Source organism: Taurulus bubalis (genome assembly GCF_910589615.1).
Source record: "Taurulus bubalis genome assembly, chromosome: 15".
NCBI lineage: Eukaryota > Metazoa > Chordata > Actinopteri > Perciformes > Cottidae > Taurulus > Taurulus bubalis.
Window position 1 is genome coordinate 8,023,280 of NC_136603.1, and position 22,500 is coordinate 8,045,779.

At 40.8% G+C, this 22,500-nt stretch overlaps 2 protein-coding genes across 2 annotated transcripts in view; one reads left to right on the top strand and one right to left on the bottom strand.

Annotated features, from left to right (window-relative positions):
- The window catches only part of LOC306748046 (histamine N-methyltransferase A-like), a gene marked incomplete at both ends in the record, with an annotated part of 14,833 nt that extends 5,552 nt beyond the window's left edge, over positions 1 to 9,281 (bottom strand). The window contains 2 exons of the mRNA XM_079231167.1: positions 7,985 to 8,037; positions 9,148 to 9,281. Of these exons, the coding sequence (XP_079087293.1) occupies positions 7,985 to 8,037; positions 9,148 to 9,281 (187 nt within the window). The remainder of the gene's footprint in view (positions 1 to 7,984; positions 8,038 to 9,147) is intronic.
- Positions 9,282 to 19,096: 9,815 nt separating this feature from the next.
- The window catches only part of LOC306747513 (histamine N-methyltransferase A-like), a gene marked incomplete at both ends in the record, with an annotated part of 3,893 nt that continues 489 nt past the window's right edge, over positions 19,097 to 22,500 (top strand). The window contains 5 exons of the mRNA XM_079230570.1: positions 19,097 to 19,230; positions 19,653 to 19,705; positions 21,523 to 21,630; positions 21,827 to 21,957; positions 22,248 to 22,341. Coding sequence (XP_079086696.1) covers positions 19,097 to 19,230; positions 19,653 to 19,705; positions 21,523 to 21,630; positions 21,827 to 21,957; positions 22,248 to 22,341 — 520 coding nt within the window. The remainder of the gene's footprint in view (positions 19,231 to 19,652; positions 19,706 to 21,522; positions 21,631 to 21,826; positions 21,958 to 22,247; positions 22,342 to 22,500) is intronic.

The window sequence follows — 22,500 nt, forward strand, 5'->3', positions numbered from 1 at the left end:
AACAGATGAAGATAGGAGCTGTGCAAACAGTGCAATGAGAAAATAAGCTAATTGGGAAAAATAACTATAATACATGTAGTGTATTTGTGAAAAACAATTACATTATAAAATAGCTATAACTTTGTGATTCTGTTTAGGCCAGCAGAGAAGTATTAGCTGGCCCTGACGGCGCACCACTGTCTCATTGCTGTCATTCCCTTGTTTGTTTTGTTTTGCATATGCTCGTTGTTTGTTTTCTTGGTCCTGCCTCCAGACACCTCCCATGGCCACATCCCCAAGTGGTGCACAGCTGCGGACAATCTGGCGCTTCACCACCAGCTGTATTTCAACCCTGGTCCTGCAGGCCTGGGTTGTCAGTCCCTTTCATCTTCTGCGGCGCCATAAATTCTCCGCTGTTCTTGTTTGTGAACTAAACCCACTCCTACATGCCCGCACGGTCACGGAGATGTGTGTATTATTGAAATCCGTTGTTTTAAAGGATAGTTACGAGCGATTTTGTGAAACGTTACTTGCGCCGCGGAAAGTTGAGAAAAAATAAAAAAATGAAAATTGCCACGCGAGGCCCCCTGTCCATGCGAGGCCGCCCCACCCCCCGGGGGCTGCGGGGGTAATCTCTACGGGCCTGCACCTGATGCTGTTCACTTAAAGACAAAGTCCATCCACCTATCCTTATTAACAACGAGTTCAGCAACGCGGTTGTACGGTTTACGGAGCTTCAGTTCCAGCAACAGGTGGCCATGGACCGGTGAGAACAGCCGAGCCTCCCGACTGCACCCCGGAAACCTCCACGCATTCTAGGGCAGAACATATCCGCTCGACAGCAGCAGTCGACGACCCAAATCCACCACCAAGTCCGTTTAAGTCCACCGAGCGCCAAAACACGCAAAAAAAAAACATGCCACAACTTCTCTAGCTTCAGCCTGAACCATTCCAGCTCCCACTGAGCTCCGCCCTGTTGACACACTGGCCAATCACAGAGCATGTTGATGGTCACGCTGGGCCACTGACCAATCACACGTCCACGCCACCTCGCAGGCCCTGCACGTCAAGTAATCCGCCCAAACTAACGATCTGATTGGTTGAAGTCCATGACAATCAACCACAACATCCACTCCCCGTGTAATCTGCAAAGGCCTGTTTAAACTGCCTTGCTGGCCTGGAGACAGGAGAGAAAAAATCTGATTGGATGAAAGCTTCTCCTTCAAACCAGCCGCAGTCTGATAGCTGAAGACTGCAGGCTGAGCAACAGAGCTGTACAATGAGAAAATAATCCGATAGGGAAAAATAATTATAATACATGTAGTGTATTTGTGAAAAACAATGAAATTATAAAATAGCTATAACTTTGTGATTCTGTTTAGGCCAGCAGAGAAGGCTTAGAAGGCCCTGACGGCCCACCACTGAGGAGGAAAATGAAATTGGCCGACTTCTGGTACGGTTTAGAGCATGGTCCCAAGAGAGTTATTTTTAAGTTTAAAAGAAATGGACCTAGAGTTTAGGAGGAATGGGCAAAAATGTGTTTTTTACAAAATTCAAAATGGCGGAAAATCTAATTAGGCGCATTTTAATTTCACGGATTACTTTTTTGTAGAGCAGTCCCACCCGGACATGTGTGCGAAATTTCAAGGCAATCGGTCAAAGTTCGCAAAAAGGGTGGGCTTTCACAACTAAAGGGGGCGCTATAGAGACATTTTCTCAGACTTTTGGCCGACACCCAAATTATATTAAAATTTCCGTCGAGTCAGATGGGTGTGCAAATTTTGAAGAATGTAGGTTTATCCCAAGCACCTCTTTTCCCTGCGCATTGGTGAAGAATAATAAATAAACATTTGAATAACAATAGGTCCTCGACTCTGACTACGTCAGTGCTCGGGCCCTAATGAACATTATGAACTTTATTATTTATGTGAAAGTCCAAATTTGACAAACTAAGTTATTAAAACTCTTCAATATGAATGGGACAGCACTTTACTGCAACATATCACATTACTAAATAAACAAATTGTATACAATTGTGTATTTATTTTATTCTTTTTAGTCACTGATTTTACGAGATGAAGTCATTTTAAATGATCTATTTACTTGTTTTTGTCAAAACAAAATGTTTGATGAATGTAAAAAAAATGAATATTATATACATCATTTCTGCTTGCATTGCGCTGTTTCATGTGTTTTCATGTTCCATCTTTAATCCATAATGTTGTAGTGTAAAGGTATTTTTATCGGGCTAAATGCCCACGTGCCTCTTTGTTGACCTTTTTTTATGTCTCCATTCTTCCATTGGGAACTGCGTGTTTAATGTCACATTGCTATGAACTGTGGGTAATTCCTTGAGCAAAGTCGGCATCTAATGCTGACTTACGGAAAGGGTTCATAAAGGGCTCAAAATGTCGCAGGCGCTCGCCTCAAAGTCTGTGCAACCTTATGGTGGAGATTAAGCCTCTCTTTCCCCTTTGCTGCTTCCTCGCTCTGAGAGGATATACTCCCTCTAATTAGCTGATGGGCTGCAGGTGCGTCCAATGCCACGTACCAATTGGCTGCAGCACCTGCACTAGGAAGTAAACTCGATCACCTCTCCCAACCTGAGCCTGGGGATCTGCCCCCTGTGCACCGTCTGCTCCGTCTTTCCCCCTGGTTTGCCACAGCGTATTTATGTGTACGATATCAGATGGCACAGAAGGCCCGCCACTGGTATGTACCAATTATACTTGACAAAGGCAGTTGTCTTGGAGCTGTCACATTCACTCTTGAACGGGGGATCTTAAACAGGCCAGCACTCTAGGTGGCAGTTAGCGGCTTTATTGTGAAATGGTTATTATTATAGTCATGTTATGGCCCAACTGTTCAACAGTTCAACTGTTGAATGTCATCGGAGTAGAGAATGAGATTTCGCACAGAAATTTTATTTATTGATAATGTTGGTTTAAATACAGACAAAATTAGGTGAAAATAGACTAAAATGACTTGACTACTGCATGATCCAATAGCAGGGTCAAGTGAATGGAAGAAGAGGAATCAGAATGCATGAACCAATTTCCATAAGACACCTCAAGCATAAATGAGTATGCCGCTAAAATTACTGTTGAAGATAAGCTTGCCATCTTTTTCAGTGCTGCACTTGCTTCTGAGAAGGTCTAGAATTCCTGCTCTGATCTCTGGGGTAAAGGACTGGTAGGAGTGTTTTTTCGCAGTCATGAAATCCAAGAGATGCTCTCCGGTCTTGCTGCTTGGGTCAAAGCACTCTGTGATGTCGAAGGTGTGGGGGAAGGCGTGCTCCTCATGTTTCAGACCCTCGCTCTTCAGGTGGGCAATGACCTCGGCTGATGAGCGGTACTCTGTGATGGCATCGACAGCGAGCTCCTTCTTGTAAGTCTTCCACAGGATGTCCCAACCAGAGTGAGCTGGATATTAGGAGATTAAATAATTCATAAAATCCAAAAGAAATATATTGACAAACGACAACCCAAACACCGATGCTACTTTCTTACAGTCATGAGAGACAATTGGTCGTCTGAGGATCTTAAATAACAGTCTAGAGGGCTCACCAGTCCTCAACACAAACATCACAGAATTAAATGAGTAAGCACCGGGCGAGTAAGATGAAGTAAGATGCAAATTGATGCATGTTTGCTCTTCAGTAAAGATTAAGAAACAGGTTAGGATGAAGAAGGGTGGGAAGCAGTCTGGAAAACGTAGTTCTACTGACCTGCATTAAGAATGATCATCAGCCTGCCGTTGTTCTTCAGAAGGCTGCGGTAGAACTTGATGGTATCGCCGAGGTTGTCCACATAGTAGATCATCTGTTAAGGAGGGAGTTGTGAGCAACCTTTAATTTGATGTTTTGGATTAAGCTTAAAGCATTTTCAAACACTGTCGTTCTGTCACGAGATACTTGTCAGTGGAAACGGCATTATGTGAACACTTAACATTTATCGTTATGCACTTCTGCTGATTTGGTCCCCACTGAATTCCAGTATCAGCGGGGGATTTAGGGGAAGCTAAATATGTCTCATGACATCCACAGAGTGAGACACATTCGTCATTATATCATTTTTAAACTGAAGATAAAAAAGTGAGGTCATAATACCTGAACCATGTGTATGAAGTCAAATTTCTTCATATCTCCCTTAGCTTTGACTTGTTTTTCATAGTTCTCACTGCTCATCAAATGCCAAGCAAATGGGATCTTCTGAAGGTTGGTGGTCCTTGCAACCAAAGCTAGAAGTTGTACATAAAAAACACAGATAATGCAAACAATAGAATTAAGAAACACAGTATATACAGTGTATAGCAGATGTGATATAACAGATGACAATAGCTACAACCTAAAAGCAGATTATGATCGGATGAATATAAAAAAGACACAAGAGGCCCAAATACAAGTCTAAAAATTATGAAACTAAATCACTCTGCGACATCCTGCATTTTCAGTACCTTTGAAGTTGTCCGTGAGCTGAGAGCTGCCCTCCACAATGTCAGCAGTGATCGGGACAGCAGGGAGTGTAGACTGCAGCAGAGTGAGTATCTGGACATCCACCTCCCCTGGAAGAAACCAGGACATCTTTAGACTTTGGAAACCCATTGCCTCAGTGTAATGCTGCTTTATTGTGAAAACCTCATGCACCAAAATGTATTTGTTTGGAATATTGCAAACATTCCTGAAACTTTCTGAACTAATTTCAGGTGAACCTGTCAAGTAAGAGTGTGTGTGAGAGAGAGAGAGAGAGAGCGTGTGAACCATTTATTGACACATATGTTTTCACATACAAGGAATTTGTCATGGCGAGTGGTGCTTCACATTAAACAATAAACACAGTGAAATAAATAAGAGCATGTTAAATTTACAATTCAATTTACGATAGAATATAAACTTGAAATAAAGTGCACAAACAAACAGATAACAGTACTATAAACAAGTGAAATATAAGTGTAATGTGAATGCAGCCAATCACCCTCTCGGCAGAGCGAATAATGCACTGCAGCCTGCCCTTGTCCTTGGCAGTGGCTGCAGCGTACCAGACGGTGGTGTTTGTTCCACAGACTAATCATTTTAGATAAGAACAATAAATGTGATGTTACCGCCGTCCAAACATCCAAGTAATCTTTGATCTTTTAGTGTCGCAGAGTTCAGACTGTGAGCAGGGAAAGTTACAATTTTGGACAATTTCCCGTATTTGTCATCTTAAAACGAATACCTTCCATATGCCTCAATTTAAGTGATGGGGCATACATTTAACAGACTTCTTACTTTGTAAGATGTATTTAAATATTGTATGATATTATATGAGGCTTTAGACAAACATTAAGTAGGGCTGTGCAGTATACCGGTTTCAGTTTTCCATACAGTATGAATTTTTCATATACCATCATATCAGTCACTGCTGTTTTACAGGCAACAACATTTAATGTTCACAGGTTGAAGCTGAAGGAGCAGCGGACCGAGCCTGTTACATCTCATGTTAACTCACTTGACTCAGGGTGTGCAAGAAATGACATCGCCAAAATGCATTCTGGGTAAATGACACCGCCCACACAGGAAGACTTTTCTTGTGCAGGAAGAAGTCTTTTCCTGTGCAGCAAAGTGGGCGGGCTTTCCATCGTGCATTTTGGCGATGTCATTTCTTGCACACCATGAGTCAACTTCTATCCGTAGGACATAAGTAGCTCAGACCGCTGAACACGTATCTGTGACTGTAAACGTTAAATGTTGCAGCCTGCCAAAGAATGACTATAGTCGTTTTGGCCGTGCAACTAGTATCAAGGGATTCCCCTGGGTCTTAAATCCCTCCAGATTTGCTCCCTACGTACCAATCAACACAGCTGCTGGCCAGTTGCGAGTGGTGAATAACGATGGTGGTGGCGGTCCTTTTTGGCGTCAATAAATTAATGTGTTTATTTGGAGAAAAAAATACCGTGATATACTGTGAAACCGCCAGAATCTTACAAAATACTGTGATATGTGATATACCGCCCAGCCCTAATATTAAGTCTGAGTTTACTTCCTGTCTTTGTGTTTTCTCAATAAATCTGTGAGATATAGTCTCTGCTTGCATTTATCTGCTTTCATGTGTTTTCATGTACCATATTTAATCCTCAACATTTTTGAATAAATTGAATATGCCAGACTGAACACCAATGTGCCGTCCTCTTTGTTTACCTTTTTCTACGACTCCGCCTTCCACGCTTCCACTGGGAATGAATTATGGGTAATTCCCTGAGTCAATGTCTGCAGAAATGCAGAGTTACGGAAAGGGTTCATAAGGGTCTCAAGCGTCATGTAAGAGAGCCCACATACACATAAAAACTCAATGATTTGACAGGGGGACAGCCCTGAACCCTCATGGACTCTGCTGGAGCGCGCCTTAAAGTCTGTGAATGTAAAGATTGGGATTGGGCCTCTTTCTGAGAGCTTTCCCCCTTTCAGTGTAAGGCTATGTGCGTATCTCACACAGGCTCTCATGGACTCTATGGCCCAATCCCAATCTCCAGCCTTACGGACTCTCAAACTTTGAGGCGCGCTCCCGCTAAGTCCGTGAGGATTTAGGGCTGTCCCATTGTCGAGTGCTTGAGGGCTCTCTGGCAGACATTTTTAGCCCTTTATGAACCCTTTCCGTAAGGGGCCGTTCACACCGGACGCGACCTTTTAAAAGCGCAGTCGCTTCAAAAACGCCTTGGCAAAAACGTGCCGGGCAAAAAACAAAAACAGCCCGGTGCGCCTGTGGAGCGGGCCTGCGTGCGCAACTGGGCGATAAAATTTAATTTACAAAATGGATTCAAGCAGACCTCGCATTTAAAAAGCGCGCATGAAAGGCTCGCCATACCATAGGGAAACAATGGTTTTGCTAGCGACGCGTTTTTGAGAGTCGTGTCCGGTGTGAACGGCCCCTAAGTCAGCATTCCTGACTTTGCCTAAGGGAATTACCCACAAGTCATTGCAATGTGACGTTAAACACGCTGTTACCAATGCCTGGAGACAAAAAAAAAGGTAAACAAAGAGGCACGTGGGTGTTCAGCCCGATAAATAACATAACGAAATGCAGATTTTTAGTTTTATAATCTTTTCTCAATTCCACAGTGGGGAAATAATTCTCTGCATATAACCCATCTTTAGTAATTAAGGAGCAGTATGCTGCTGTGAAGCGCCCGGGGAGCAGTGTCTTCCTCAAGGACACTTCGACATGAAAACTATGGGGAGACCAGGGATGAACCTGCTACCTTGTGGTTTCAGGAAGACCACTCTCCCCATGAGCTACATGAGAACTTCACATAGTACAAAAGGGCAACGGACACGGACAAAAAAACGGCATTCATGAATACATGACGAAATGCCTGTTGTGGAAATGTTTACGTTACGCCGTTAACAGGTTACGCTTGCGCATACGCGACGGCCAAGATTATTAGCGTTTTGCCAAAAGCCGATCTCCGTGAGATCTTCGTGAGGTCGGCTTTTCTGCTGTTGCATTTCTCAAAACAGAATACAGATTTAAGATCAACATTGAGTTGAATTGAGAGTGGCCGTATCAAGCCTGCAATATTTGTAGAGGAAAGCAGGCTCATTGCAGCCACTAATACTGTTAACACTTGATGGCTCACATATCTGCACTAATTTTTTTTTTTAGTTAGTATTATCTTGAAACGATATTCAGTGCAAAACAGGTTAACTGCAGCAACAATAAGCTATTTTTTTTGCCAAAAATATTATTTTTTTGCACAGATATAACTGTATTTGCATTGTTCTAACAAAGTGATTGCACATTTGATTTGTTTTTGTCCGATGGAGCAATCCGGTTTACTTAAAAGTGATTTCAATTTTCTTTATTCTTTTATTTGAAAAAGCACGGATGGAGTCACAAAACGTTATTTCAATAAAAAAGATAGCATGGACGATTTTGTTAGAATTTTGTTGGGGGGGTGAGGCATTAACATTTTTCTTCCTCCAAAATGGGGCGTGACAATTTTTTTTAGAGAACCACTCGTCACATACCTCCGCCACTTCCAACACCAAGGACATCCAGGCTGCTTTTATTTAATCCGATTCTGCAAAATATGAGAGATGGAAAAGTAAAATGATAGAATTGTTACTTACAATTGAAAGTCTAAAAGAAAAGGTTTGAAGGGCAAAAGTAAATGAATAAGTGTATTACCAGCTAACCAGCTTGCTAGCTAGCATACTAGATCAATAATCAATAACGTCTACGTACAAACTATTAAACATACTCATTACTCGTGCCACTGACGGGCATCGCCCCCATCACCATCATATTAATGTTCTTTATCACTTTGTGTTGTGTCTATTTCCCTTTTCTGTTGAGAACATAACTGAGACTTTGAGGCACTGCTTATGAATGCGTTGTAAGGCCTAGATAGTCCTCACTTTAGATGAGGTCACAGAACATACTTAACTAATACTTAACGAGTAGTAACTACCTGAATTAATCATGACATTTATTAATGCTTTGTAAAGCATAGATAACCTTCACTTTAGATGAGGTCAAAGAACTTACTTAACTTAAGTAACGAGTATTAACTACCTGAATTAATCATGATATGTATTTATGCGTTGTAAGGCATAAATAGTCCTCACTTTAGATTAGGTCACAGAACAAACTTAACTAATACTTAACTAAGAAGTAGTAACTACCTGAATTAATCATGAATTGCAGTATTTAAACATGTTTATAAAGTGCTTATCTAAATCATTATATGTATACATAAATGAATGAATAAATTACATTTAAATCATTTTTGTATCATTTACTAGCACTTAATAAATGATCTTGTTAATCATCTATAAATCCATAATTAAGTCCTTAATACTTCATTTGCAAATGGGGAATCCATAATTTATAAAGTATGAAAACCCAATCATGAAACGCATAACAGTCAAGCTTATTAATCAAGAATGAAACATTTATAACTGTGTTTATGAATTGCATACTAATGAGTTTCTAATGAGTGTTCATGTTGGAACAATGCATTATAAATGATGAGTTAAGTGTTTATTCATGCTTTACTAATGCTAAATAGTGTGTACTTATTACAAAGTGCTATCCATATTTCTATTGTGGTTGCAGATTGGTAATAGCCAGAGGGAGAATGTCTTGACAAACAAGTTCAGCAATCAAAGCCCTTTCTCTTGTAAGTTACCTTTTAAATTCTCCTGGCAGGATGTTGTGAAGACATTGGCGAAGGACCTGGTGTTCTCCCGAGTGTTGTAAGTAGAACTGAAAGCTTTTCACACAACTGCTATCATAACAAGTCGTCTTTGCTTCCTCAGCCATGACTGATACCTGCAATGCGTTACACATAGTGGTTAGAAATCATAGCAATGATTTATGCATGCAAAAAAAAAACTATTTTAAAACTATCTTTAAAGGAATACATTGCAGGTATTCACCAATTACCTTCAAGATGCGGAGAGTAAGGACAGAGAGGCGATTGTTTCCTAGTATTGTGCAGAGTTGCAGAGTTGCATGCCCCCTCCCACAGGCTGCCAAATATACAATCATGTGACCTTTTGTCACATAACTCTTGAACGATGAACACTACTGTTGTCTGTACACCAGAGCCAACCGCCGCCATGCTGTCAGATTCCTATACATTGGATTTTCCAGTGGCTATTTTGATATCAGCCTTATTGTTAGTAGTTCACAAGCATTTTAGAGATTATCGGAAATGAGTCTCAAATGTTTAGTTTTTCTGGTGTCGTTGTTAGAAGGCCAGAGCGTTCAATTTATTTACCTAAGGGGTTGGGTAATGTATTTAAGCATTTCATTGTTTTGTATTTGATCATATTGTATTGTATTGCTTGCTGAGGCATTATATTGATGATGTAAAGCCAATCGTTTGTAATAACCTTCCAGAGACTACAGAAGAAAAATAGCTCATGAGCCAACTATGGCACATTAACATTGAGGTTGAATCTGAAATGTTGATTAATGTGCCCTATTTCTGGTAAATCCACAGATAAAGAAAAGTTAGAAAGATAATAAATTGTGCGCACAATATTACCCAGGACAAGGGTGCGCAGCATAGTGCTGTGTGACATTTCGGCATGAAGCATTTATTTTACATGGCACCGTGAACAACATATCTGATTTCACCTTCCAGCTTCTTGTACACACACAAACTGGGTAAAAAGTAAAGAGTTAAAAGAACATTTGTTTTAAAGTACACAGCTCTGGCTGTTAATTCCACCTGACAATCACCTTTCCAGAGGTCAAATATGGTAACAAATGTTGCACTTACCCAGTTAGTAGTCAGCCCGACGAGAGAGAGTAATGTGAGAGTTCCCTGGTTAAAAGGGAACATCGAGCGTAGAGAGTCGCAGTGACCTTGTTCTGTTCCAGTATTAACCGATAGAAAGCAAGATGTAGGTGCCAAAGAAACCAGGACCGGGAGGGCCCAGAAAAAACAACGATTAGGGACAGGATTGTGAAGACGTCAGCTAGAGCAGCCACATTCCTTAAAGTAAGGCTTGAACTGGTGTACATGAATAGAGTGAGTGACAAGAAATATGAAATTAGGGGGTGGACGGGGGCTGTACCTGAACTGAGTGTTATGTTATAAATAATGTCTGTTTGTTGGTTCGGGAGTTGGGAAAGACAGATGTGGAAGGAGGTTATTGTCTGTATTGTCTTTAGATTAAATCATCATCAATCCAGAAGAAGGAAATCAGCCACAACACTGTTCAAACAAAACAAAAAAATTACACTAATCCTCATAACTGTCTGTATTAGAAGCAGAGCACCAACGTGTAAAATATTTTTAGCAAACTCAGCACACTTATGTCAGTTGCTAAATCTCCACCTTTATGCTTCACAAACTTTATATACTTTTAGAACTGCAGCATTTTACCTTAAACACCACTTTCAGCAAAACAATGGAAAAGGAAAATGTTCTCTGGCCCTTAACTAACTGTGAAAACAAAATGCAACATTAGAGTTTCATGACTTGCAGACCATCCATACTATACCAGTATAAACTTCAGTTTATGGTGTCCGTGAGGTTATCCACACAGTAGATCTTCTGCGAGGAGAGAGTTGTGGGGAACCGTTATTGTGACCTTTTGGATTGAAGCTTGCATGACATCTCATGACTTCTCATGACATAATTTTAAAAGTTGAAGGTGAAACATAGAGGTAAGTATACCTGAACCATGTGTATAGAGGCACATTCATTCATGCTTCCTTTAGCTTTGACTTGCCTTTCGTAATACTCTCTGCTCATAAAATGTCAAGCACATATAATTCTCTGGGTCTTTACAGGTACTTGAACCCAAAAGCACTCAGAAACAGACTGACAAGTAAAGTTCTTTACTAATGTTCAGGCAGGCTCAAGACCGGGAGGTCAGTCAACCAGGTGAACAAATCCAAAAAGAGGCAGGCAAAAATCCAAGGTCGAATAGACAGACAAACAGGGTCGGAACAGGCAGACCAGGAACATTATGAGGGTACGCTGGAGCGCTTGGGAATAACACACAAGACAATCTGGCTGAGATTCAAGATTCAAGATATATTTATTGTCTTATGCACAGATAACAGTTACTTTGTACAATAAAAAAGCTTAATTTGCTAGGTCCTCCTTACACACAGAATTCAAATAACAAAATTAGACTTAGAATTAAGCTACAAATGATAATAGTATAAGAAAATATATAAAATAAGGCACAGAAATATGAGAACAGTACTGCACAATCAGTTTCACTGAGTGTATAAAGTGCACTATGCATTGCTACAAATAAATCAAATATGGTCGTGACATGAGGTCACAACAGCAGCCGTTCACAGTTCAGTGATGTGTGTGTGTGTGTGTGTGTGTGTGTGTGTGTGTGTGTGTGTGTGTGTTCACCAGCTTGATGGCCTGTGGAAGGAAACTGTTTGTCAGTCTCGTGGTCCTGGACTTCAGACTCCTGTAGCGTCTGCCTGATGGCAGGAGCGAGAAGAGTCTGTGCTGAGGGTGTGTTGTGTCCCTGATGATATGATGTTCTCTCCTGGTGACCCTGTGGAGTAAATGTCCTGACGTGAGGGAAAGGCTGCTCCTGAGATGAACTGTGCAGTTGTTATCACACGCTGGAGTGCCAAGTGCAAGTGAGGACGGGCGTGAGGACCAGGTGAAGGGAATGAGAGATGATCTGGTGTGAATGGCAGGATCTGGAATGACAGCAGAGTTAATTAAACAGGCATGGTGGATGAAAAGAACTAATGAGAAGGAGAATTCGTAACAATATCCTAGAGAGTGTTGACTTGTAGATTTGCAGAGTTCATGATTGCAGTAAATCTGGCTTTGGTGGAAATTCTGCACTCTACTGACTTTACCTTTTATTTTAAATTGAATGTCCAAAAGTCAAAATATATGTATGTTACCCAATAGCACAATATAGATGTATTTAATGATGATGTTTAATCCAAAGTCTTTAGCTTTGTAAAAACTGTCGTCTTCCCTTTCCTGTGGTGTCAAACCCCCTGAGGTCGAGGCATGCAGGTAAACAATGTCTGTATCTGTGAAATAATACAGTTTGTGAACAGCTCTACCTTGGGTAAGGAACATTTGCTCCCACAAGAGCTCAGAAACATCACACATTGATTATAGGCGCTAGGGCCTGAAGTGACTGTTGAACATTCTTATGCCTTTCAGTGTAATTGAAGTGCACTGAGTTTTGCTTGTGCCCCAAACATTACTCATTTTATCATCAAGGTGACTAATGTAAATTATTGAAATGCTGTATAAAAGATGAAAAAAGCTAGAATTTGTTTTTATTATCAGAATATTCATTATTATATTGTTCAATTTGTATGTTACAGGAACCGAAACATTAGCAACCATGTTTGACAAGTACTGCCTGAGGCAAAGTTTCATACATCTGGTTGGAAAGACAGAAATACATCTTACATCGAGACCTGTCACTTTAAGAACAGCTCTGCTGGTGTTTTCTTTGTGTGTGTCATGTTCTTGTTACTCAACAAGAATACATTATACAGTGTTACATTGCTGCAATGACATGTCACCAACTGTTCTATTTTGGACCAATCTTCCAGCCAATCCTTTTGTGGCCGGATGATAAGCTGAAGTTTAAATATGTTTAACTGCAATCAACTGAATTAATGACTCAAATTCACCTGAGGCAAATTGAGGTCCAATGTCTGTCACTACCTCTTTAGGCAAGCCGTATGATGTAAATAGGTTTCTCTAAACCTACTTGTGCGGGCTGAGGTGGTCTGCATATGAATTACCTCAGGCCAGTGAACACATGCATCCATAACAACACATCTGCTGATTATCCTCTGCAAATTCAAGGTGCTGTGGCAGGCATGCTGCGCTGCTGCTTACACATATTGTACAGATTCATCTCACTTTCAATAACCTCACCAAGTGTAGGCCACGAAAAAAACTTCTGGAGCTGGCCTTCAATTTCCCCTTGACCACAGTGGCTTTACTGCAACTATTACCACAACCCACAATGCAGCTTTTCTAGGATGACAACCCTGAAACCCCATAGGACACAATCATCGTCAATTGTGAGTTCACATATTAAAGAACCATCTCTGGTACATACTTTGGCAATCCTGGCGAATCATACTGTTGCACTTTTGCCAGTAATATGCATTGCATGTGCTATATGTTTTGCAGTGATAGGCAGACTGTCTGTTGGAGGTGTTTCGAGGCCAGATGAGATGTATACTCTCTCCAACGTGGTCTGGGTCTTGCCCCGGGCCTCTTGCCAGTTGGATTTGCTCGGTAATCCTCAAAAGGAGGTGACAAATGTAAGCCGAGTATATGGATACACCTCTCACTTGTGTTATACAAGGACTGGATGCTCATCGCAACGACTCCAGTATCCCATATTCCCGACCCTGCTACTATTATGCATAAACACCCATAGGACTCCCAAGCGGACACAAGTGTAAGCAGGTCCACAAAATAGATGTTGACTGGATTTGCAAACTCTCATGACCCGTCCAACAACTCTTCAATGGCAAAGTTAAAGGTTCAAAAGTTCCACAACCAGGGGACTGAATCCACATTACTCCCCCTCTGCCTTGAGGACAGGGGCCTCAGACAGACGTTCCAAAATTCACTCTCACTATAAGTTTTGGTTCACAAGGTCTGTCCAAAAGCCTCCCACTTCATCAGATCCAACTCACCTGCAGGTGGTGATCAGTTCACAGCTCTGCTTTCCTCTTCAGTGTCCAAGACATGCGGCAGCAGATCTGATGAAACACATTTGTATTGTATAGATTATTCTATTGATTGATGTGCATGTATTTTTTGTATGCATTATGAATAATTCCACTAATTATTGAGTATTTGGTTGTATTCATGAAGAATCTATAATGTCATGAAGTTTTTCATGTTTTTCAGGAGAGTGGGCTTTGGGGAAGACCTTGTATCTTTTATCCACTTATCATGATGCACTTCCAACATATGGAAAGTGTACAGCTGCCTGTTGGTCATGGACACCTGGAGCTTCTGAAAATAATTTGGTTGTTGAGACCAAATCTTATTTTTAATTGTAAGAAAAATACCACAAATATTCTTGTATAATACTGGTTTTTGAAACATTCACACCTGTGACTTGTCTATTACTGTCTACTGATGAGTGGCTCCACTGGAACATGTGAGAGCGAGCTGCCTTTCTCATTCATACTTCCACAGCGAACCTTTAATGAGTTGACCCAGTGAGCTGAAACAGAGTTCTCTCTTTTTACCTAGCTAGATTGAGGTACAGTGGTCTCCCACTTTTCCAAAGAAAAGGGAAAATGACAAGTGTACGCGGTTCAGTCAAGATCAATCAAACAAACAACCTGAGCTGCAGCCACAGTTCATACCGCTTTAATGCAGATAACTCTGTCTGGGTGCTCGAGTTTGATCTCTCTGTAGTCATATCAGTTGAAAGACTGGAAAATATGTTTTTAATTTTACAGTTTATATTGCATCATTGGATGTAATTGCAGGGATTACCGCAGAGTGAAGGTGATCCACATATATATATATATATATATATATATATATATATATATATATATATATATATATATATATATATATTGTATTTGTCTTTGATCTGCCCATCCATGTATTTAAGACAGTTGCTGATGATTCCCTCAAGATGGTGCCAATACTTGTAATACAATACATGAGTGATATGCCTGAAGACAAATAGTGAGGCCAGCAGCTACCATTGTGTTTGTTTATCTAACCAATACATTGCACGAGTCAATGTCAAGAGACATGGTTTCATAGGGTAAGATTACTTACAGTTGTGATCACAGTTAGTATAAAGAACATACTTGTCTGGTTGGTTAATATGCTTAATTTTGCATCTAAGCTACACTAGAGACCCGAAATCAATGAAAAATATGCCCAACAGTAATTGACATGGAAATAGATAATGAAGCAAATATCAATGACATGGACACCGTTGTGTGGTTATTGAAACTGCTTTATCTTCCAGACAATTTGTCCAGGACAGACACAGTTCAGCTCCACACCCTCCTCACTCTGTTTGTCACTCCCTCCTCGTCAGCCCTCTTCCCTTCACCTGGTCCCCACGCCCATCTCATCTGCAGCCCATTCCCTCATTAGTCCCTCCCTATTTAGTTCCCCTCACTTGTACTTGTGTTTTTGCGACCGAGTGCTCCAGCATTCCCTTGGTTGGATTACTGATCTGCCTGTGCTGACCTTTGAGTCCCTGCCTCTTTTTGGACTTGTTTGCTGCACGGACTGATCTCCCGTTGTTTGACCCTGCCTGTACCCAGTAAAGTAATTATCTTTGTTTCCTCTGTCTCAGAGTTGTGCTTTTGGTTTTCTGTTTGTCGCACAAAATGACTGATCCAATAGCAGGGTCAAGTGAATGCAAGAAGAGAATTCTGAATGCATGAAACAATTTCCATAAGACACCTCAAGCATGAATGAGAATGCAGCTAAAACTACTGTTAAAGATAACCTTGCCATCTTTTTCAGCGCTGCACTAGAATTCCTGCTCTGATCTATTGGTTGTCTGAGGATCTTAAATAACATTAAAGTGAGCTCACAAGTCCAACACAAACATCAGAATATCCTGAAAACCTGCAAGCAACATCCAAACAATGAATGTGAATACAGATCGCGGTCAGTAATGTTGCATGCTGCTGAGTGTGGAAACCATGAGTGATTAGGGACGCGAGGACTACTATAAATGTCAGTGATCATCAACATTATGTATTTAGAGTAAAGTTAACATTTTCTCTGAGCCATAGAATATAATCGTGGCCGGCGATCTCAGAGGCAGGGCCGCTTGATGATCGAGGTGGGCCGGCCCAACGCCGTCGGCCTACCAGGGATTTCCCCGGTGTCCCCTATGGCCAGTCCGTCCCTGCTTTGGGGTAAATGGGATGTCTATGCAGCGAATAGATTTACAGATGCGCCATCTATCGTCGGGGAGTTTGAGAAGGAACGAGCGCGCCGCGGCCCAAAATCAGAATTTTTTTTTTTTTTTTGCCGTGAGGAATTGGTTGTGTGTGTGACATGCAAAAGCGTGTGTCACGGCGACACCGTGAGAGTTGGTAGCGCTGCCTCTGCAAGTTGCAGAGGTATGTGACGAGATAGAACCGGTAACTGTTGTGCTGACCCGGGGGCGCGTGTATATGTATGTATATATATGTATATGTATATATATATATATGTATATGTATATGTGCAGTGTTGGGGTAGCTACTCAGAAAAAGTAACTAGTTACTTCTGAAAATTGTAACTAGATTACTTTGCTTTCCTTTTTTTAAGCAAATGTCCAAATTAACCGCAAAGATACATGGACAAACATCATGGCCCTTTCATCACTTTATTTTCAATGTTCAATAAAGGGCATCTCTTAGCCTTTCCACATGTATTGTCCAGTCTCCTCCTGTCAGCTGCAGTGATGCTGCTGCTCCAGAAGACCACTCCATAAAAGTAGGCTGATGCCACCACGGAGTCAAAGAAGGTCTTCAGGAGTGCTCCCTGTACCCCAAAAGACCTCAGTCTCCTCAGCAGAAAGAGTCTGCTCTGACCCTTTTTTATTTATATACAGTGTTGGGGTAGTTACTCAGAAAAAGTAACTAGTTACTAGTTACTTCTGAAAATTGTAACTAGATTATTTTACTAGTTACTGCATTTGAAAAGTAACTTCAATACTAGTTACTTTACTTTCCATTTTTTAAAGCAAATGTCCAAATTAACCACAAAGACACATGGACAAACATCATGGCCCTTTTATCACTTTATTTTCAATAAAGGGCATCTCTTAGCCTTTCCACAGAGTGTATTGTAATTGTAAACATTTTAAACAAAATGGCATATAAAACTCAGCTATTAACTTGAACGAACATTAACCCTGTTCACACTGTCTGACCAAAGAAATATGCTTCACTTTAAAATCCACAAACAGGATACAAGAGGCTGTGTATGGTGGGGACATTCAGGTCAAACAGCATAACACATTGAAAACAGGCTTTTGGAAACATGAGACCCCACTAAACCAAATGGGGGCCGACTCCTAAGAACAAAACCAGCTTGTTATAGGAATCATTGTACTGGTTTAATAAAAATTAATGGAACTTTTTCCCATAAAATAGAAAAAGAAATGCACTTAACCCAAAAAATAGAAACAGAAAATGCAATTAAATAAACAGAAAATCCACTTCATCTTTGCCTAAATAAACAGAAAGTGCACTATATCCTATGAAGTTTATCATTTTTCTCGATTCTTCAAAATAGCGATTGTATCGCATGAGTAAAAGTCTCTTGAATCTTTTATCCGACAGCCTGTTCCTCCTTGGGGTCAGAACAATACTGCCCAGGCTGAAAGCCTTTCCACAGTGTTGTAACTTGTTTTATTACATGATTTACTCTTATTGTGAAGAGCATGTAAACAGGAAGTGCTTTTACTTTGATGGCATAAAGTACAGTGATACGTGCTTGTTGACGCTAACTAATGTTGATGTTACGTGTGGAAAGTATAAACATGTCTGGTGCAAGAGCGCGTTCTCAATCGCTTTATCAGTTGTAATACTGCAGTTCACCAGTAGAGGGAGTCCGTTCATACCAGACGTGTCTTGGTCCTCATTAGAAGCTCCACGTCATTACAGACAGGTGCACTTGATGGTATTGTAGTGTTGTATTGCTTTGCAATATCCTTAATCCTAGGGAACCTGGAGAGAACCTCCCAGTCCATCTCCGTCTCATCCATTCCCCGCTTCCCTCCTTCTACGCACCAGCAGCTACGTCACTCAAATCACTCAGATGGAGTTCTGTGATAGGTTGTTCATGCAGGAAGTGTTGTGTGACTCGCGCGCCGCTAAAAGAGAGCTTTTCGGACTGGTAAAAATGTCTTGAGTAACGTAGGAACGCGCGTTACTGAGGTCTAGTAAAGTAGTGTAGTTACCAATATTTTGAGTGTAATGCGTTACTTTACTTCGTTACCAATACAAGTAATTACGTTACTGTAATCCGTTACTTTGTAACTCGTTACCCCCAACACTGTTTATATATATATATATATATATATATATATATATATATATATATATATATATATATATATATATATACACACACACACACATACCCCGTCAACGGCTCCCGGGGGATATATGTCACTCTTGCCTAGCAATAACGTCAGCTAGTGCGAGGTGTATGCATAGGCTAACCATTAAATTAGCAGCGCACATTTCCCGTATTTAACAATGATTAAACATTGACTTACCTGAAAGAGACGCACGGGCATCATCTCGCAGTTTCGTTCTTTCCTTTTTTCTGACCCTGACTCCTGTTGTCTTTTTGAGGCCATCTTTTTTAAGCTTACTGTCAAAGTTCGCCACTGAGAAGGGCATCCACGGCGATCTTGAGAAGTTGAATGTGTATTTGTTTTGGGGGGAGTGTCACCATCGTAACTTTTTTGAGCAATTAAATGTATCTCTTGTTCTGCCTGTTTTGTGATGTACACATGCCTAAAAGGTGCCTAATATTTCTATACTAAAATATCGGCATTATAATTATTATAACTATGATGCTTTTTTTTGTTGCATATTTTGTTGTGCCCCCCCGCAAAGACATGTGTAACTCATTTCAGGAATCGGTCATGGCTGAGGAAGCAAAGACGACTTGTTATCAGGGACGTTTTCTGCAAAACCTTCAGGTCTACATGCAACACTCGGAAGAGCACCAGGCCGTTTTCCAATTTCTTCACAACTTCCTGCCTGGCGAATTTAAAAGGTAACGTACCAGAGGAAGGGCCCTGACATTCCCCCTCTGGCCAGCAATCTGCAACCACAATAGAAATATTTAAAATGTCATCTGCACGTCAGTAAAGCAACAGAAACAAATCAGAAAAGAAATTAGAATGTGTAATTTTCAGTATATATATATATATATATATATATATATATATATATATATATATATATATATATGAATAAAAGCTACTGGTATTGGACCTGGGGGTTAAGAAACTATATCGTTTTGAACACGTTTTTAGATTATTTATTTTCCGTGTAAGAGAATGTAACGTGAAGTCGTCAACATAATGAAACACACACATACTGTAAAGTTTAGTTATGTGCCGTTAGGTAGTTTTGGGCTTTTAATTGTTAGTAACAATTCTATCCTTTTACTTTTCCATCTCTCATATGTTGCAGAATCGGATTAGACAAAATCAGCCTGGATGTTCTTGGTGTTGGAAGTGGTGGAGGTATGTGACGAGATACAACTGGTAACTGTTGCTTGGACACATGCTATGATTTGTTGAGGTCACTTTGGCTCAGTTACAAACTGAGCGAGTGTAAGGGATTGCATTATCATGTGGTTTTTGTTGTGTTTATGATGTATTTAATTCCCCCCCCCCAAGTTTTTAATGTAAAGAAATCTTCCTAGAGTTTATCAATTAAAATTGTCCCATATAAACATTGTGATGAGCTTTCAGGTCAAAATGTGGACCCAGACGTCTTACAGACGTTTTGAGCCCTTTATGAACCCTTTCCGTAACTCTGCATTTCTGCGGACTTTGACTCAGGGAATTAATTCATAGCTGACACTAGAAGATCATAGATTACATGCATGTTTGGACAGGCAACATCCAAGTCATTTTTCTCATCTAAAATAAGGTTGTGAAACAAACAACACCTTTCTCACACAAACACATATACAGTGGGGAAAAAAGTATTTAGTCAGCCACCAATTGTACAAGTTCTCCCAGTTAAAAAGATGAGAGACGCCTGTAATTGTCATAGGTATACCTCAACTATGAGAGACAGAATGAGAAAAGAAAATCACTGTCTGATTTTTAAAGAATTTATTTGCAAATTATGGTGGAAAATAAGTATTTGGTCAATAGCAAAAGTTCATCTCAATACTTTGTTATATACCCTTTGTTGGCAATGACAGAGGTCAAACGTTTTCTATAAGTCTTCACAAGGTTTTCACACACTGTTGCTGGTATTTTGGCCCATTCCTCCATGCAGATATCCTCTAGAGCAGTGATGTTTTGGGGCTGTCGCTGGGCAACACGGACTTTCAACTCCCTCCAAAGATTTTCTATGGGGTTGAGATCTGGAGACTGGCTAGGCCACTCCAGGACCTTGAAATGTTTCTTTCGAAGCCACTCCTTCGTTGCCCGGGCGGTGTGTTTGGGCTCATTGTCATGCTGAAAGACCCAGCCACGTTTCATCTTTAATGCCCTTGCTGATGGAAGGAGGTTTTCACTCAAAATCTCACGATACATGGCCCCATTCTTTCCTTTGCATGGATCAGTCGTCCTGGTCCCTTTGCAGAAAAACAGCCCCAAAGCATGATGTTTCCACCCCATGCTTCACAGTCTGCATGGCGTTCTTTGGATGCAACTCTGCATTCCTTCGCCTCCAAACACAACCAGTTGAGTTTCTACCAACAAGTTCTATTTTGGTTTCATATGACATTCTCCCAATCCTCTTCTGGATCATCAAAATGCTCTCGAGCAAACTTCAGACGGGCCCGGACAAGTGCTAGCATGAGCAAAGGGGGACACGTCTGGCACTGAAGGATTTGAGTCCCTGGCGGCGTAGTGGGTTACTGATGGTAGCCTTTGTTACTTTGGTCCCAGCTCTCTGCAGGTCATTCACTAGGTCCCCCTGTGTGGTTCTGGGATTTTTGTTCTCCGTTCTTGTGATCATTTTGACCCCACGGGGTGAGATCTTGCGTGGAGCCCCAGATCTTGTTTGTAGGTGACAAAATACTTATTTTACAGAGGAATTCATTAAAAATCCTACAATGGGATTTCCTGGATTCTTTCCCCCCATTCCATCTCTCATAGTTGAAGTGTACCTATGATGAAAATTACAGCCCTCATCTTTATAAATTGGAGAACTTGCACAATTGGTGGCGAATAAATACTTTTTTCCCCACTGTATATTTGACAGGTCCACCTGAAATTTGTTGTTTCAGGAATGTTTGCAATATTCCAAACAAATACATTTTGGTGCATGAGGTTTTCACAATAAAGCAGCATTACACTGAGGCAATGGTTTCTTCCAGGGGAGGTGGATGTCCAGATACTCACTCTGCTGCAGTCTACACTCCCTGCTGTCCCGATCACTACTGACATTGTGGACAACAGCTCTCAACTCACAGACAACTTCAAAGGTACGCAAAATGCAGGATGTCGCAGAGTGATTTAGTTTTATAATTTTTAGATTTGTGTCTTTGTCGTCATCTGATCATAATCTGCTTTTAGGTTATAGCTATTGTTATCTGTTATATTGCATGCTCTCATACAATACTGTTTCTTAATTGTGTTGGCTGCATTATCTGTTTTGTTTTTTTCATGTACAACTTCTAGCTTTGGTTGCAAAGACCACCAACCTTCAGAAGATCCCATTTGCTTGGCATTTGATGAGAAGTGAGGACTATGAAAAACAAGTCAAAGCTAAGGGAGATATGAAGAAATTTGACTTCATACACATGGTTCAGGTATTATGACTTCATTTTTAAACCGAAGGTATAACAAAAGTGATGTAATGCCGAATGTGTCTTACTGTGTATGCCATGAGATATATTTAGCTTCCCCTAAATCCTCCGCTGCTGCTGGAACTTAGTGGGAGCACATCAGCAGAAGTGCATAACGATAAATGTTAAGTATTCACATAATGTGGTTTCCACTGACGAGTGTCCCGTGACAGAACTACGGTGTTTGAAAATGAAAACGCTTTAAGCACAACCCAAAACATCAAATGAAAGGTTGCTCACAACTCCCTTAACAGATGATCTACTATGTGGACAACCTCGGCGATACCATCAAGTTCTACCGCAGCCTTCTGAAGAACAACGGCAGGCTGATGATCATTCTTAATGCAGGTCAGTAGAACTACGTTTTCCAGACTGCTTCCCACCCTTCATCTGTTTCTTAATCTTTACTGAAGAGCAAAACGTGTATCAATTTGCATCTTACTTCATGTACCCAGCCATCGGGCTAATTTAATGCTGTGCTGGAAGAACCGTGTCCTCTTGGATGTT